This window comes from Taudactylus pleione, unplaced genomic scaffold, assembly GCF_031769625.1.
Source record: "Taudactylus pleione unplaced genomic scaffold, aTauple2 ptg000225l, whole genome shotgun sequence".
Lineage (NCBI taxonomy): Eukaryota > Metazoa > Chordata > Amphibia > Anura > Myobatrachidae > Taudactylus > Taudactylus pleione.
Window position 1 is genome coordinate 6,939,116 of NW_028284627.1, and position 17,124 is coordinate 6,956,239.

The 17,124-nt window shown below is 41.1% G+C and overlaps 1 protein-coding gene across 1 annotated transcript in view; it reads right to left on the bottom strand.

Annotated features, from left to right (window-relative positions):
- The window catches only part of PWP1 (PWP1 homolog, endonuclein), a 96,658-nt gene that overhangs the window by 15,338 nt on the left and 64,196 nt on the right, over positions 1–17,124 (bottom strand). The window contains exons 7-11 of the mRNA XM_088478916.1: positions 15,875–16,005; positions 13,469–13,542; positions 11,234–11,330; positions 10,211–10,272; positions 5,979–6,090 (exon numbers count right to left, since the gene is read on the bottom strand). Of these exons, the coding sequence (XP_088335042.1) occupies positions 5,979–6,090; positions 10,211–10,272; positions 11,234–11,330; positions 13,469–13,542; positions 15,875–16,005 (476 nt within the window). The remainder of the gene's footprint in view (positions 1–5,978; positions 6,091–10,210; positions 10,273–11,233; positions 11,331–13,468; positions 13,543–15,874; positions 16,006–17,124) is intronic.

Genomic DNA, 17,124 nt, shown 5'->3' on the forward strand with positions numbered 1-17,124 from the left:
CAGAATATGCTGGTACTATATAAGTAACTGTTAGTAATAATAATAATAATGTTATTTATAAAAGAATACAATGAATATAAACCCAACCAATATGTTCTCTGTAAAGGACAACTCCACTCAAATATTATAGTTACAATTTAGAAGTTGGTTACTACAATGTGATGAAATAGGTCCTAATACCTTCCCAAAATTGCTTTCCCCAACTTAAAAACACACTAGTAGATGCCATTTGATAGATAGGTGTTTATGGTTTGGTACGTCTTAGCAACACCTGTAACCATGGTAACTGTGGACAGCACTGTCAACCTGTCAATTAGCAGCAACAGTTTGTTTCTGAGTTTTAACCAGGCAAATTTATACAGAAGTCATCTCAAGAATTAGAATTTAGACTAGTAAACTAGGGGCAGACTAGATGGGCCCAATGGTTCTTTTCTGCCATCAAATTCTATGTTTAGATTACCCTTTATATAAGACAAGAAAAAGTTACTGACGGGCCAAGACCCATCCTGTCTATCTCCAATTAAACAGTAAAATGTTATGTTACATAACTATATAGAAATGCAGGCAATCCTTGGGGCTACAAGTCACAGCTGTGAAAATACAAGTTACAACAAGCTCTGCATTCTGTCACAATGAAATTATGAATTATTACAGATTAAACACACCCTATTACAAATCCCATGATGTTGAATACAGATTTCCACAAGTATCTTTGAAGATACAGTATGTTCTCTAATGATCACTAAATTTAAAGTTGGGTTTATCTTTTACTATGGCACAAAATACAAAATAGAGAACCTTAAAATGATTCTTGTGGCCGCTGATTATGATCTAAGGCAAATCAATTTATCACTCTGTGCCTCCAGCAAATGTAAAACCTTAATCTCTGTGGAATTCATGGTCTGAAAAATATGGTTTACTGGGCAGTGCACACAATCTGTGATACTGAAGCTGCAAAACGTATTCAGCTAGGTATATTCTGAACACTCATTAAAAATTATTTATATTGGAATTGTACTTAAAAAGACAATAGTCCAAATAAAACTAAATAAAAAACATATCAGATTGATTTTCAAATCAGGTTCTTATTTGCGGAGAACGGTCTCTCGGAAGCAAGGAAATGTTTCCCAGCAGAGGAACTATCACCATTCTGGAAGGGCTAGTAGTGAGACATCCATTTTTAAAGCCACTTTATAGAAACTGAATTATCTTTCAAACTATTCTACAGAGAACTTTCACTGCCTATTATGAGTATGCTCCAATGTGCCTCTTCTGCAGGCTTCCTTGTGGCATAGACTGTAATGAAACAGTGCCCCCAAGTGGGTAAACTAAGACTGCAAGTGCTGGATACTAAGCCAAACCTTTCCAACTAAACACATCTTTGGCACCAGGACAGTCTTTGTCGTAAGTCGGTGAAATGTGCTCCACAAACATATAGGGGGAGATGAATCAAACCTTCAAGAGTGATAAAGTGGAGAAGTTGCCCATAGCAACCAATGGGCTTGTAACTGCCATTTTATAGACTATGCTAGATAAAGGATAATTAAAAACTAGTGGTTGCTATGAGTCTTTTTTCTACTTCTTCTCTCTCTAAGGTTTGATACATCTCCCCCATATTGTTTTTCAAATAACGTTTTAGTATTATTTATTTTAAAGTGACTAGTTTAAATGCCTTCTCTTGCCTTGAGTGACTAGTTTTAAAGTGACTAGTTTAAATGCCTTCTCTTGCCTTGAGTGACTAGTTTTAAAGTGACTAGTTTAAATGCCATCTCTTGCCTTGAATAGCACTTTGGTGGAAGCCCCTTACTAACAACCCTGTACTGAGCAGGGACTCTGGGTAATGTATACCCGGGGGCTCTGGCATTCATTTATTTCCCTACTAGTCTAACAGCAGCAGAAGTCATCCATCACAGTGGCTGCACATGAAAGCCAGCTCCTGATTGGGGGGGCAGGAGGACCATGTACTATTAGGGAGGGCAATCAGAAAAAACATATGTAATAAAACTTAGGCAGGGCACAGGCTATAAATATTGTCAGCGGTATCACGTCCACTGGAAGAGTCTCGCAGTAGGCGACGTCTGCTCAATCTAACTACTGTTGCGGCTCAGTGTATCATATTCAACTATTTTAAAGAACAAAATACCTGTAAGTGAAATGTTATCCTTAGGCAGAAAGGTTGGGGGGGAAACAGATAAATGGAATGTGACAATAAAAAAAAAATAAGATTTCATATACACTGTAGAGACATTTTTGTTCAGTTCAACAAAGCAAACACAAGTGCAGTGTGCACGCCATTTCTCAGTGAAGTGTTGCAGGCTATTTGACACTAAACGTGTCCAGATTATTTATGATGTGGAGTTTTCATTTGCGGTAAATGAGAAGTGGATTGTGTGCTGCCTTTAGATCTCTGGTACAGATTTGTGTAGTAAATTGAGAGAAGTGCTGGTATTAGTCACCCCTCTGTTGTACGCTTTATAAAGACACACTGACCAGGCTGACTGCGGGAATCCGTCATCCATTAGATCCAGAAGCACGCAGCAGTGTTTTATTTTTCCGGGACAGATGAGGGTTTTATTTACGTACATTTCTTTTTTTGTTCTTAGGCATTATACACAGATGTGTCTTCTAGCCTAAATACATCATGCGGCTCTAGACGATGGGCGTGAGTGAGCCGCGCCGAGATTGTAGTGTAGAGATTTTCTCTGTAAATCTGCATCTTACTCGCACCGCAGGTGCAGCTAAACACCACTCCATCTGTACCAGAGATACTTTGTGCCTTTTTAAAACTAATTCCTGTGCGGTTAAAGATGCAGATGAAGCACAACGGGACTTGGTGTGACAAAGCCGCGGCATTGCAGCACTTCGTATACAGAATCACACATATGTACAAGTGTCGCACATCAAAAATACCCAGTGCAGTCTGGTTACGTGGTTTTGACGCATTACATTATGACTACGACACATAATCGAGCAGAGAAGACTCTCAGCGCGCGCGACTTGGCGGGCTATGTAGGCATGTTCGGGGCGACTACGGCAATGGTGTATGAGGACATATCTCATAAAATAAACCCCAAGTTCTATTTTTCAACACCGACCGTAATTTGTCTATATGTGGTTTTCAATAAAGTTTTCTAATAAAATGTTTTGTTTTTTTTCTGGAAGACCACTTACATGTGTCCCTAAATCTACTCTAAACCTTTAGAAGGGCGCAGCACAAATACAGGAAAACCATATAGAGTATCATTCAGAGTGGATGCCATTGTTTTTGGGCATAAGCATAGGCTTTTACATAGTGTGCATACGTTTTCATACAAGAGTACATTAGACTAGCAGCTGGTTATGCCTGGAGAGGCGGAAGTGTGAATGGAGCACAGTAAGGGCACACACACATAAGTGGAACATTCTCCCCATGAACATGTGACCTAATGAGACTTGGAGGCAAGCAGGGGTGTATCTTGGGGTCCGAGCGCCCCTGGCAAACTAAGGGACTGGCGCCCCCCTCCAATGACTGCTTCTACTTGAAAAAATAAAATAACACACACTGGGGGTAGTTTTTCTCTTTTTAATCTTTTACAGAACTTACTCTATTGCAAACCACTATTTACTAATGCCAAAATACACTGGAAAAGCTTGAAAATATAGCATCGAAAACAAACATGCATTATGGGTAAAATAATTTACATATATTCAAATTGGACTGTACACTGCATTATGCTTTTTTAACTTTGCCATATAATTCACTTGTAAAACCACCCGCATGGGTCCATTGCTATCTCACACACAATAATAAAAACAGCCCATAAGGATTATCTCTTATTCCAAACACCAGAGTATCCACAACCTATAAATATCATGGTCAATCCCCCATACTGAGGAAAAGATAAATGTATTAGTACTTACACTGGGGGTAGTTCAACTTACACGCCTGTAGAAATAGGGAGACAATATATATATATATATATACACACATATATATATATACATACACACACTTTTTTTTTTATATATATATATATATTTTTATATTTTTTCAGTTATAACACTTACTACATGCAAGCACTGTTTATTAATTTCTATATGTCAACAACACAGGAAAAGAGGGCATCAATAACAAACAAGGTGCATTGTGGGCAAGATAATTTGCATATATGCAAATTATCTTGCGAATATAGCATTGCGGTTGATGTGGTGCTTACATTCTTTTCCTGCAAGCTTGACATAAGGGAATTAGTGAGTGGTGATTGGTATGTAGTGGGTATTGTGGGAGAAGAGATATATTAGAAAAAATAATAAAAAAAAAATTAGTCTCTCAAATTTTAAATGTTTCTGATATAAAGGGACATATAAGAAGCCTGATACACATTAACAATCAATGGAGGACACTGATAAGAGCAGAGGAGACAGAAGGAGACCAGGGATCATTTACTAATGACAACTGTCTGCGGCACACTGCGCAGAGCAAACAGGAGACCAGTGATCATTTGTTAATGATGTCGGGTGGCAACGGCGCCCACCCTCGGCCGGCGGCCTTCCAGGCCAATAGAAAGATACGCCCCTGGAGGAAAGCACAGTTATGCTTCTTAGGAGGCTTATCTTCAGTGAGTACCAGAGGCATGGTGTTATATAGAAGTTGATTTTGGATGATTTTTGGTCAATGTTGGATCGATTTTTGGTTGATTTTGTGTTTCAGGATCTAAATCACACATTTGCTAACAGATGATTTTTTTTTTTAAACAATGCCAAAAAACATCTCTAAGTGAATGTGCAATTTGCACCCCGAAACACAAAATCGTACAAAAATTGGCTCAACATCGATCAAATATCGACCCAAATCAACTTTCAGTAAATATACCCCTAAAGAACACATTTTCTAACAGATGCTTTGTGACGTGGTTTAAATTAATTATGTAAAAAATCATCTGTTAGTAAATGTTTGATTTAGACCCTGAAATACACTCAACCATTAGAAAATATACCCTCTGGTGTATAGAGAGGTGAGGACAATGACACCAGTGGCACTATCTAGCCCAGTGATGGGCAACACTTGTGGCCCGACAAGACTTCTTCTCGCACATCTTTTTCTTTTGTAAAGGGGCATATCCATTACCCGACTTTTTGAACAATCCGACCAAAACCAGGAGGTTTTGGTCACATTGCTCACAAAGTCGGATAATGGATAGCCGGCAAGAACCAGCGATGCGCGTGCACGCTGGGTCCTTGCCGTCCCTGACTATCTACTGAACATGCCCGTCAACCTGACGACGCTCGTCAGGTTCGGCATGATTAGAGATAGGAGGTCGGGCTCCTTCACTGAATGCCGTTCAGTGATCGCCGTACATGGCACCGCACCTCGGCGACCTGAAGGTCTGAACGCTAGACGTCCAGTCTTTCAGGTTGCCTAGTGGATAGGCCCCTTAACACTTGTATAAAATGCCTGCGGATAAATTATTGCAGAAGTGTCTCTTATTAACTGTATCAATATAACTCTTTACTCAGATCAAGGGTAATTGCTCGACCCTTTGGAAGGTTGGTGGCAGTCCAATGAAAACAACTGGAGGCATTCGTATTTAATTTTGTATGGAAAATATGATTTTCCCATTTAGACACTGCTCTTTTAGGAGTATGCACCTTTGTTACATTATATGGCATACAAATAAGGTAATACAACTTGTGTATTTACAACCAATATTGACAAGCCACATCCCTACACTGTTTTTGGCATTAGTACATCTCATGTAAAGATACTGCGTTTTGAAGTGGATGAATTTTGGCATACATGCAAACCAGACACATGTAAATCAGCGACTTTCACAACAGAATTGCTTTTGGAAAGGTTCAGGAGGCAAAATGGGTCCAAATCTAAATGAGGCCCATGCTTTGCAAGAATTAGTTATTTTGCCATCAATATAAACTAAATGTTTTGTTATAAAAGAAAATAAAATAAAGTAAAATAAAAAAAAAAACTACAAAACACTTACTAAGAAGTTTCTGGGAGAAAAATGATTCCATGTGACTCTCTCGACTTCACCACTAAACCTCCAAGTTCTGTGATTTTGCTGGGGGCTTCTGCAGTCATATAATATCACTGATCTGAAGGGGAAAAAAACAATACATGAGACAATAGCAAAAGTATGCCACAAAATAAATACAATACTTATGCTGGGCATACACAGCCAGATAAAATGTCTGTCAGACCGACAGACATTTTATCTGGCCGGCTGCCAGCCGCAGATGTCGCCGGCATACACTGTGAGAGAAATCTCACAGTATATAGCCCGACATCCGCGCTCCGCCCCCGAGGGAGGAGACATTTCCCTGTTCCTTCCGTAGGAAGGAACACAGGAAATGTCTGTCTGTCGCTCGCGCTGGGCATACACTGCCCGATGCGGCCGAGTTACCAGGGTAAATATCGCATCGGACGGGCATGCTGGACAATCCTGCATGCCCGACCGAGCAATATTTAACCCTCGGTCACCCGCACACACGCTACAATTATCGGGGCGATTCGCCGATATCAGGCGGATCGCCCCGATAATTGTAGCGTGTATGGCCAGCATTACTAATTAATTGTGATATACAAGAATCTAAATATTTAAAATATTCAAGAATGAAAAAAAAATACTTTGACAAAAAAACCAAACACGGACTGCAACTCCGCGAAGACGTGAGTTTAGACTAGAGTCTGTGCACCAGACATCACAGGGTAATTGACTAGACGTGCGTAGGCGCAACAAATTTTTGGTGAGATGCCTTCAAACTCTATGCATCGGGGACCACACAGAACCTGATTTATTACTTTGCTCATCACAAAATACAATTCAGATTTCACCAAGGGTTGAGCGGTATTAGATAAATGATCTAAAAACACCACAGCAAGCCATCTGTCGCAGAGCTAGACAGCGTCCCAGATGTACTGCAATTCACGTTGTCAAAGCACGTGGCGAAAAAAAAAAAAAAAAGTCAGAATGTAACACTGGATTGAATGGCCCGTCCAGCACAATTAACAGATGGCACAGACAATTTCTGTAGCATTTAGTGTATTGATGGCATGTTTGCCTTTGGTTATCATTGAATAGGTTGTCACTGCAATGCAGGAAATCTAAAAGTTCACTTCCACAACTTGCTGGGATAAAGGTATACTAAAAAGATTACAGACACATGCCGATACACCATTGCCATAGGTGAGCATCTACCAAAACCTTGCATAAACATTACATCAAAAATACCATTTTAGCATTAGAATTTAGTGTACGCCGCTTCTTTTATTGGGAATATCTTCCATAGTTCCTTATAAATAAAAAAATTAAATCTCTGCAAATATATCAGTGTTTCCTGTACAAGGTACCCTAACATATGACATCACATAACTTTTGTGTATGAGGTCATATCACACACAAAGATGCTATGAATCCTTAGGTATTGTGAGTTGGCCGTGATTACACAGACATTGCGTGCTCAGAGAAAATGGTGTATGTTCGCCTGTATGTAAAGTTATATACACCCATGTACTGCCCCATAGCCACATGCTTAGTTTTCTATGCCTTCATTATCAGTGTGCACCTGTCCTTTCCCTGATACAAGGGATCTGCCTGAAAACTACGTATGTACAGTACTGTGCAAAAGTGTTAGGCAGGTGTGGAAAAAATGCAGCAAAATAAGAATGCTTTCAAAAATAGAAGTGTTAATAGTTTGCATTTTGTTAATTGATAAATAAATAAAGTGAATGAACAAAAGAGAAATCTAAATCAAATCAATATTTGGTGTGACCACCCTTTGCCTTCAAAACCGCATCAATTCTTCTAGGTACACTTGCACACAGTTTGTTAAGGAACGCGGCAGGGAGGTTGTTCCAAACATCTTGAAGAACTAACCACAGATCTTCTGTGGATGTAGGCTTGCTCAATTACTTCTGTCTCTTCATGTAATCCCAGACAGACTCGATGATTTAGAGATCAGGGGTCTGTGGGGGCCATATCATCACTTGCAGGACTCCTTGTTCTTCTTTACGCTGAAGATATTTCTTAATGACATTGGCTGTATGTTTGGGGTCGTTCTCCAGCTGCAGAATAAATTTGGAGCCAATCAGATGCCTCCCTGATGGTATTTGCATGATGGATAAGTACCTGCCTGTATTTTTCAGCACTGAGGACACTATTAATCCTGACCAAATCCCCAACTCCATTTGCTGAAATGCAGCCCCTAACTCGCAAGGAACCTCCACCATGCTTCACTGTTGCCTGCAGACACTCATTATTGTACTGCTCTCCAGCCCTTCGGCGAACAAACTACCTTCTGTTACAACCAAATATTTCAAATTTTGACTCATCAGTCCAGAGCACCTGCTGCCATTTTTCTGCACCCCAGTTCATATGTTTTCATGCATATTTGAGTCACTTGGCCTTATTTCCACATCGAAGGCATGGCTTTTTGGCCACAATTCTTCCATGAAAACCACTTCTGGCCAGACTTCGCCACACAGTAGATGGGTTTACCTGGTTCCCACTGGTTTCTGCCAGTACTGAGCTGATGGCATTGCTGGACATCTTCAGATTTCGAAAGGGAAGTAAGCATGATGTGTATTTCATCTGATACAAAGTTTCCTTAGCCGACCACTGTGTCTACGGTCCTCAACGTTGCCAGTTTCTTTGTGCTTTTTCGAAAGAACTTAAACAGCTCATCTTGAAACCCCAGTCTGCTTTGAAATATTTGCCTGGGAAAGACCTTGCCGATGCAGCATAACTACCTTGTGTCTTGTTGCTGTGCTCAGTCTTGCCATGGTGTATGACCTGTGATATGAAACGGTCTCCCACAACCTCACCTTTGTAGCAGAATTTGGCTGTTCCTCACCCAGTTCTAAGCCTCCTACACAGCTGTTACTGTTTCAGTTAATGACTGTGTTTCAACCTACTGTACATATGAAAATGATGATCATTATCACCTGTTTGGTATGGTTGGTTAATCATACACCTGACTATAATCCTACAAAATGCCTGACTTTGTGCAAGTGTACCTACAAGAATAGATGCTGTTTTGAAGGCAAAGCGTGGACACACCAAATATTGATTTGATTTAGATTTCTCTTCATTCACATTGCATTTTGTTAACTGATAAAAACAAACGAGCAACACTTTTATTTTTCATACTTTGCAGCATTTTTTCCACACCTGCCTACAACTTTTGCACAGTATTGTACATGTATGCAGAACTCTGCAGAGCCGCAATTCCGTCATCATGCCTTCACTGCACTTGGCCTACGTGCGAATGTCCCAGTTACCATCCAGTTATGCCCCGGCAACCACTAGTGCAGAAACTACTCAGCTGTTTATGACTCTGAACTGCCCATAGATGCGCTCTGCTCTGGAGCCCGTGCAGTACAAATATACGCACGAGAGCCACAAAACTGACTCCTGTTACCTCGGATCTTGTGCAGGGGAACGGATGAAGTTTTACATTGTTCCTCGGACCAAGTTATAAGCAAGCTCGGGCTGTAATGTCTCCCCTGTGCCTGCTTTTTATCCTATTCTCAGGCCACTGAACCTGGACACACCCTAAACGCTATGCGAATCTTACTCTGCCATGCCCCCAAGCTGTTGCACTCTGCAAGGACTATCACATTAGTATGGCAATGAGAACACAGATGTCCATTTCTGTCTCTCTTCCGTTATGTCTTCGACAGCTGAATGGAGGAGGGAGGAAGACACATATAGAAATCGATTACATCCATTGATAAAGGCCAACGCAATGCTGTCTGTTTAAGTCAGATAATGGAAGAGAAGGGGGAAGTACATTCTAATTGTTCCCGTCCTGGCTTCGGCACGCCCTGAAAATAGAGGCGACACGCCTCCGTTTTTCAAAGTCGCCCCCAAACGCCTGCAGAGTGTCTATCAGGTAACTCCATACTGCAACCAGAGCTGCAGTACCATCTCGGCACATGCATACCGCAGCTCCGGCGCATGCGCAGAGAAAAGAATCATCACCCAATTGCAACCAAATCGAGACTGCGTCCGTGTCTGAATCAGGACCCGACACATTAGTGTCACCCCTTAGGGACGTCGTCTTGGGCTGCATTTCAAGAGCTGTTCCCACTATAGGAGGAGCCATCGCAGCTCTTGGAATATTTTTCACAGTATTTAAAATCCACACAAATAATAATTGTTCTGTGCTATGTAGTAATTCTATCCATTAACGGCACTGAAAACAGTGTACTTACTTGTCATACGACCCAGATATAAGGGTCTGTGGCTCAAAAGGGTGGAACTTTAACGTCTGGACCTTGGGGAGAAAGGCAAATAGGATATAAATAATTAAAAAAGACAAAAAATGTCAATATTTACAATAAAGAAATTTGCTGATATAGAACACATTTTTGTATAGAAAAGAAATATTTTGCAGTGACAAGTAGGAGGACATTACGGGGGGTGCAATAGATCCAAGAACTAACTTATCTAAATCCGAATTATGTAGTTAGTTATTAACAGTTTTATTCCTTCCTGTAATGTGAAATTGGCAACTACAGTACTGTACTAGGGCAGAGTTTCCCAAACTCCGCCATTACAGTCCAGGTTTTCAGGATATCCATGCTTGAGCACTGGTGAAACTTAGTACCCTCAGTCAATTTGTTTTAACCATATGGAATCAAGCATGGATATCCTGAATACCTGGACTGTTATGGCGGAGTTTAGGAAACTCTGCACTTGGGTTTTATTTTATCTGAAACAATATAATTAGAATTCAGTTGACCCTGGTGGATCTGTGTATTTTTTTTGCACATTGCTCATCTTCCATGGGCCAAACATAGAAAGCCTCCTTCTTACGCCCAACCAACTCCATTTTACTCATTCTAGCAGAGCCTTAAATTCCTTGTCATCCTAAATATTCTCTCTGCAATGGTTTCTGGACTAGATTTGATCCCTAGAAAGGAATTATATCTGTTTATTTTACCATGTTGGATTGAATATTTGTTTTTATACCCGCATGTTCCTACTTAAGTTTATCTGTATTCCCCCTAGAATGTAAGCTTTCAAGAGCAGGGCCCTCTATCCCATTGTCGGGTTGGGGTGTAATACAAGTATGTTATGTGTAAAACTAGTCTGTAATGGAGTAATTTACTTTCATATTTTGTTGTATGCCATCACCCATGCAAGATGATCGGGCACCCTTGTTGTGTCTTATACATATAAAAGAATAATAATAAAACACACGTAAGCAGTGTATGAGTTAGACCCTACAGTACCTTGTCTGTGTGCAGTGTAAGGCTGGCAGCTGGTTTACCCACAGACAAGTCCCAGAGAAGTACTGTATTATCTGCCGATGCACTGGCCAGGACATTACTGCAGGAGAGAGTAAAACAGAACAGTTGTCATATAATATAATGTAATAGTCTAGTACAGTGTAATCATTTCAGAGGACATGGAAGGGGAAGAGCAGGATAAAACAGCAGCAGCACCGAAGGGGCACCTGGTAAACTCTGTACAAGTGTAAGGGGATATGGGGCACCCAAAAAAAGTGCATCAAGGGATCTGGGCTTTTCGAAAGTTACAGGGTTTGGTATAAAAGATCTACATGAAAAAGATAGACAATGTCTAGATAGACAACAGATGTTAGACATGCAAAAGGGTCGATAGGGTCAAAAGGTCGAAACAAAAATGGTAGACACCTTTTTTTTCTAACCCTAATCTTCACCCTAACCCTCTCCTTAGTGCCTAACCCTAACAATCGGGGTAAGTGCATAACCCTATCCATCCCTCCTAGTGCCTTACCCTAACCCTCACTCCTAGTGCCTAACCATAGCGGTACATGCCTAACCCTAACTGTCCCTTCCAGAGCCTAACCCATCGGTAAGTGCCTAAACCTAACAAAAAGAAAAAACATGTAGACCATTTTTGTGTCAGCCTTTTTTCCCTGTCAAACAGTTGTCCATGTCAACCTATTGCCTGTCTAACATCTGTTGTCTAGCTGTCGACCTTTTTAAAGTAGATCGATTGACTTGAACCCAAATGTAAAATCCAGGAACAGCAAAGAGAAGTACAAGGGGAACCTTGTAGAACGAAATGGCAGCACAGAGTATTAGAGAACGAAGATGCCAGTTTGCCACTGAATAACAAGTACGTCTGTTCAATGTGAATAAAAAGCAGATATTCCTACATTAAAAATGTTCCAAATTATTTTTAAAAAAACAGACAGTAGCGTTTATGCTGTGATGCAAGTAAATAAAAAAGTAAACATTTCCTAGAATGAGGGAAAAACTGAATTAATCACAGATTTTGGTTATTAGCAATAGACCTAAAGCATGTTTTGATCTAAAAAAAATAACTGCAAGCACCAGGCAATAATGGTTTCCTAATGGACTGCAGAGAAAGCAAGTCACAGGCAATTCATCAGCCTGAGTTATTAAAATGCTTTCAGTGTGCGCAAAGGAACTACACAGAGATTTCCACCCACTATGCTTCAGAGCGGTTTATTGTTTATGATTGACAAACATACTTTGGCCAGCTGCTAGTTGACATTGAGGCCCTTCAGCTGTGGAACTAAAAGTACCAGCAAGTCGTGCCAACCTATTATAATGATGGTAATGGTGGTGCATGCTGGGATTCCACAACTGCCGGGGAGCTACAGGTTGCCAACCTTTCTGATAATGGACTCTCCATAACCATGCAAACAAATTGAAAATCAATCAAAACCATACCTACACATGAATTTGAGATCATGCACTAAAAGCCCCAAAACACCGCTGTTGTAAGCGAATAATCGTAATTGTGAACGAGATTACAAGGAGTAGAAACTGGATAAGAAAATGAATCTTTATTTAACAATTGGTGATAATTGTCCTCAATTTGTTTTAATAAACTCACAACTAGCATACGTTTTTAAACCCATTAGCCCCACCTTGTTCATATGTCATGAATAACTAAAATAAGTTAAAAATAGCTTCCGTAGAGTCACATTTAACACATACAAGTAACTTGGAAAAAACAAACATCAACGTCATAGGTCACCTTACAGATAAGTGAGGGGACAAACACCAACCCATACAACAAAGAGATGACTTCTACCAGCCAATACCATAAAGCCAACTGCATTTGAATTGCTGACAGTGAAATATTATGAGTAAACAATAAATGCAGAGTTGAGCAAAAGTCCATTTTGTGGACGAATCTTGTAGTTCTTCCAGTCTGTATGCTTTGTAGCTGAACATACGCAGCTATGAGCGTTTTCTAAGTCGCACGTGTCTCAGTCGCCTCTCCACTTGCTACCGAATGGGCATACCTGGGTGGTAATGGGATTGGTACTCCAGCTTTCACTGACATTTATAGTTGGTCAATGTAATTTGATTTGCCAATTCTAAATGACAGAAGCACTTTAGTGTTTAGCCTTTGATGTGGGTGGTAGTGCAGGATTGAAAAAAGAATTTGTATAAAAAAAAATAAAAAAAACAAGCAGCAAGTGATAAAGTTCAGCATCAATTTACCGAATTTGCTTATTCCACGCGAGATCTAATACTGCATCAGAATGACCTTCTTGTGTTCCCTCCGAAGAAGCACCCTGTAGGGATAAGCATAAGAGCTGCTTAAATCTGGCAACCCAGTATCTCAGAATGACACTCAATTCTTACCAGACCTTAAAAACAGAGACTCGTATCTCGCCACATTCATTTAGACAGCATAAACCTTCTCTTTAAATTACAGAAAAAAAATCTTACAAAATTAGTAAACAAAGTAAATAATCTAAAAAGAGCTACGAGTAAACATGTAGCAAACTGGAAGAGGCAGACTGCTCTCTCCAGCACAGTCATTGTATAAAAAATGGATAAGGTTACAAGTACTGTCTATGGACAAGCACTACGACACAGCAGTTGTCTATGGAGAGGTCTCATTACACTCTGGTACTCCGACAGTCTAATAGCAATAGAAATTAACAACAGCTCAGCCTTAGATAAATAGTGTGTCCCTGTCACCTACATCTGAAAACTCAACATATAATGGGTGTGTAGGGAATGGATGGATCCTCAGCGATGGCGCCGGTGTGTAGGGAACGGATAAGGCTGCATCCTCAGTGATGGCTCTGGTGTGTAGGGAATGGATAAGGCTGCACCCTCGGTGATGTCTCAGGTGTGTAGGGAATGGCTAAGACTGCACCCTCAGTGATGGCTCTGGTGTACAGGGAATGGATAAGGCTGTATTTCTCAGTGATGGGCTCTGGTGTGTAGGGAATGGATAAGGCTGCATCCTCAGTGATGGCTCTGGTGTGTAGGGAATGGATAAGGCTGCATTCTCAGTGATGGCTCTAGTGTGTAGGGAATGGATAAGGCTGCATTCTCAGTGATGGCTCTAGTGTGTAGGGAATGGATAAGGCTGCATCCTCAGTGATGTCTCAGGTGTGTAGGGAATGGATGAGGCTGCCGTGTAGGGAATGGATAAGGCTGCATCCTCAGTGATGTCTGTGGTGTGTAGGGAATGGATAAGGCTGCAACCTCAGTGATGGCTCTGGTGTGTAGGAAATGGATGAGGCTGCCGTGTAGGGAATGGATAAGGCTGCATCCTCAGTGATGGCTCTGGTGTGTAGAGAATGGATAAGACTGCATCCTCAGTGATGTCTCAGGTGTGTAGGGAATGGATAAGGCTGCATCCTCAGTGATGGGTCTAGGGTGTAGGGAATGGATAAGGCTGCATCCTCAGTGATGTCTCAGGTGTGTAGGGAATGGATGAGGCTGCCGTGTAGGGAATGGATAAGGCTGCATCCTCAGTGATGTCTGTGGTGTGTAGGGAATGGATAAGGCTGCATCCTCAGTGATGGCTCTGGTGTGTAGGAAATGGATGAGGCTGCCGTGTAGGGAATGAATAAGGCTGCATCCTCAGTGATGTCTCAGGTGTGTAGGGAATGGATAAGGCTGCATCCTCAGTGATGTCTCAGGTGTGTAGGGAATGGATAAGGCTGCATCCTCAGTGATGGGTCTAGGGTGTAGGGAATGGATAAGGCTGCATCCTCAGTGATGTCTCAGGTGTGTAGGGAATGGATAAGTCTGCATTCTCAGTAATGTCTGTGGTGTGTAGGGAATGGATAAGGCTGCATCCTCAGTGATGGCTCTGGTGTGTAGGGAATGGATAAGACTGCATCCTCAGTGATATCTCTGGTGTACAGGGAATGGATAAGGCTGCATCCTCAGTGATGTCTGTGGTGTACAGGGAATGGATAAGGCTGCATCCTCAGTGATGGCTCTGGTGTACAGGGAATGGATAAGGCTGCATCCTCAGTGATGGCTCTGGGCTGTATTTCTCAGTGATGGCTCTGGTTTGTAGGGAATGGATAAGGCTGCATCCTCAGTGATGGCTCTGGTGTGTAGGGAATGGATAAGGCTGCATTCTCAGTGAAAAGGCTGCCGTGTAGGGAATGGATAAGCATCATTGTCATGACTGTGTGTGTGCAACAGATGCACTTTATGTCAAATAAAAATATATATATTTTAGTCATCTATAAAACTATAAAATGAAAAATTATATATGACAAATTACACTCCCTTAAAAAACTTACCACCTTGTCCCCTTTGTCAAAATAATGCTATCCTCTAACAAAACAGAACACTGGCAATTTCACATAAATCTATATTTTTCAAGATGTCAGAAAGAGATGTCTGAGGCACAGCCCCGCTGTTACATTTCCCTGCACAGTACTCCAGTCTATAAAACTCCAGTAACACAAATTACCCAGCACCGCTGAGCAGTCCTAACATTTGTCCACAATCTGTTCCTCATCAAGTGCAGTAACCGCATTGGCATTTATTGACCAGTCTGCTCTCCAATTCCATCAACCACAAGCTGTAACTGGCCCTCAATGGGTTATTTGGAAAGAAAGAAAAGTTACACATCTACAAAATTACCTTTTTTCCTTTCTTTTTTTTCTTTTTCATTTTCTTGCTTCCAAGGGAAAAGACAGGCTCTAGGCAGTCCACCAGATCAATGTCCCAGACATCAATGACGGGGGTCATGTTCCCAACAGCTACGTAATTTCCTGGTGAAATACAAGTCACCAGATCAGAGGCGCGCAAATAGCTAAACCTACTGAAACTCAATGTTGTGCTTATTGCATACCAATCAGACATGTGCATTCATAGAGTCTAAATACCCAGCACCGTTCTGAGCTTATGCCGGGCACAGGGCTCAAACCTGTTGCTCAGCCCAAGCACAACAGAATCACAGTCCAATCTGGCTACACACACAGGTAGCCCAAGCTGAATGACATCAGGCCACACAATACATTGACTTACAATGGAGCAAGTTTATGCAGAACAATGACCATGCGCATATGTAGATCAAACATTTACCAGCATGACCACTAATTGTACTATTATGTGAGATTATTAACAAACGTCACATTCGTTTGAGTCCATCTGCCGCAGTTTTGGGCCAGTTGGCCAATATCAGTATGTGGACACTTTACTTCTGGTCGGATGCTTTGGGCTACCGAAATATAAAAGGTAATATCTGCTTAATACAGTGACTGTATAGTGCAAACAAACAGAAGTACAAACACATTTTGTTTATTTATTAAGTAAAGTGTGCATTTCTATTTAGTTCAAGGCACACAGAGATCATACAATAACAAAAAAAAGAACTAGACAAGACAATGTGTGTAATCGAGACAAAGTCAAAATACTATAAGACACAGTTCGACAGACTGCATATATCAAAACAGAAGTGTACAACCACAATGTAAACAATTATGTTGCAGTAAATCGACTAACTACAAACGGTGGATTACTGTGCGATCTGGCACTCACATGTAAAAAGAGTCATTGAATGGCTCCCGTCCCAGGGCTTACAGGGAATCTCACCACCTTGACCACCAGATAGACACTTGCTGCATGTATACACGAGCCTTTCGTGTCAGACTACAGAATTAACCAATCCACTCCAGAAAAGTAGCTGCTTGTAGAGTCATCCAGCATCAACACAAACAGATTGTTAACATATAGTTGGAGGGATAGAGAGAATCTATAATGTACAGACAGAACATAGCTGTCCCTGGGGTCAGCAGGAGGATACACAAATCCCAGTTCTTGCTATAAAATGTGCCACACAGGACCAGACTAATGAAATCAGGGCACATGACCACAATAAATGCCAGACC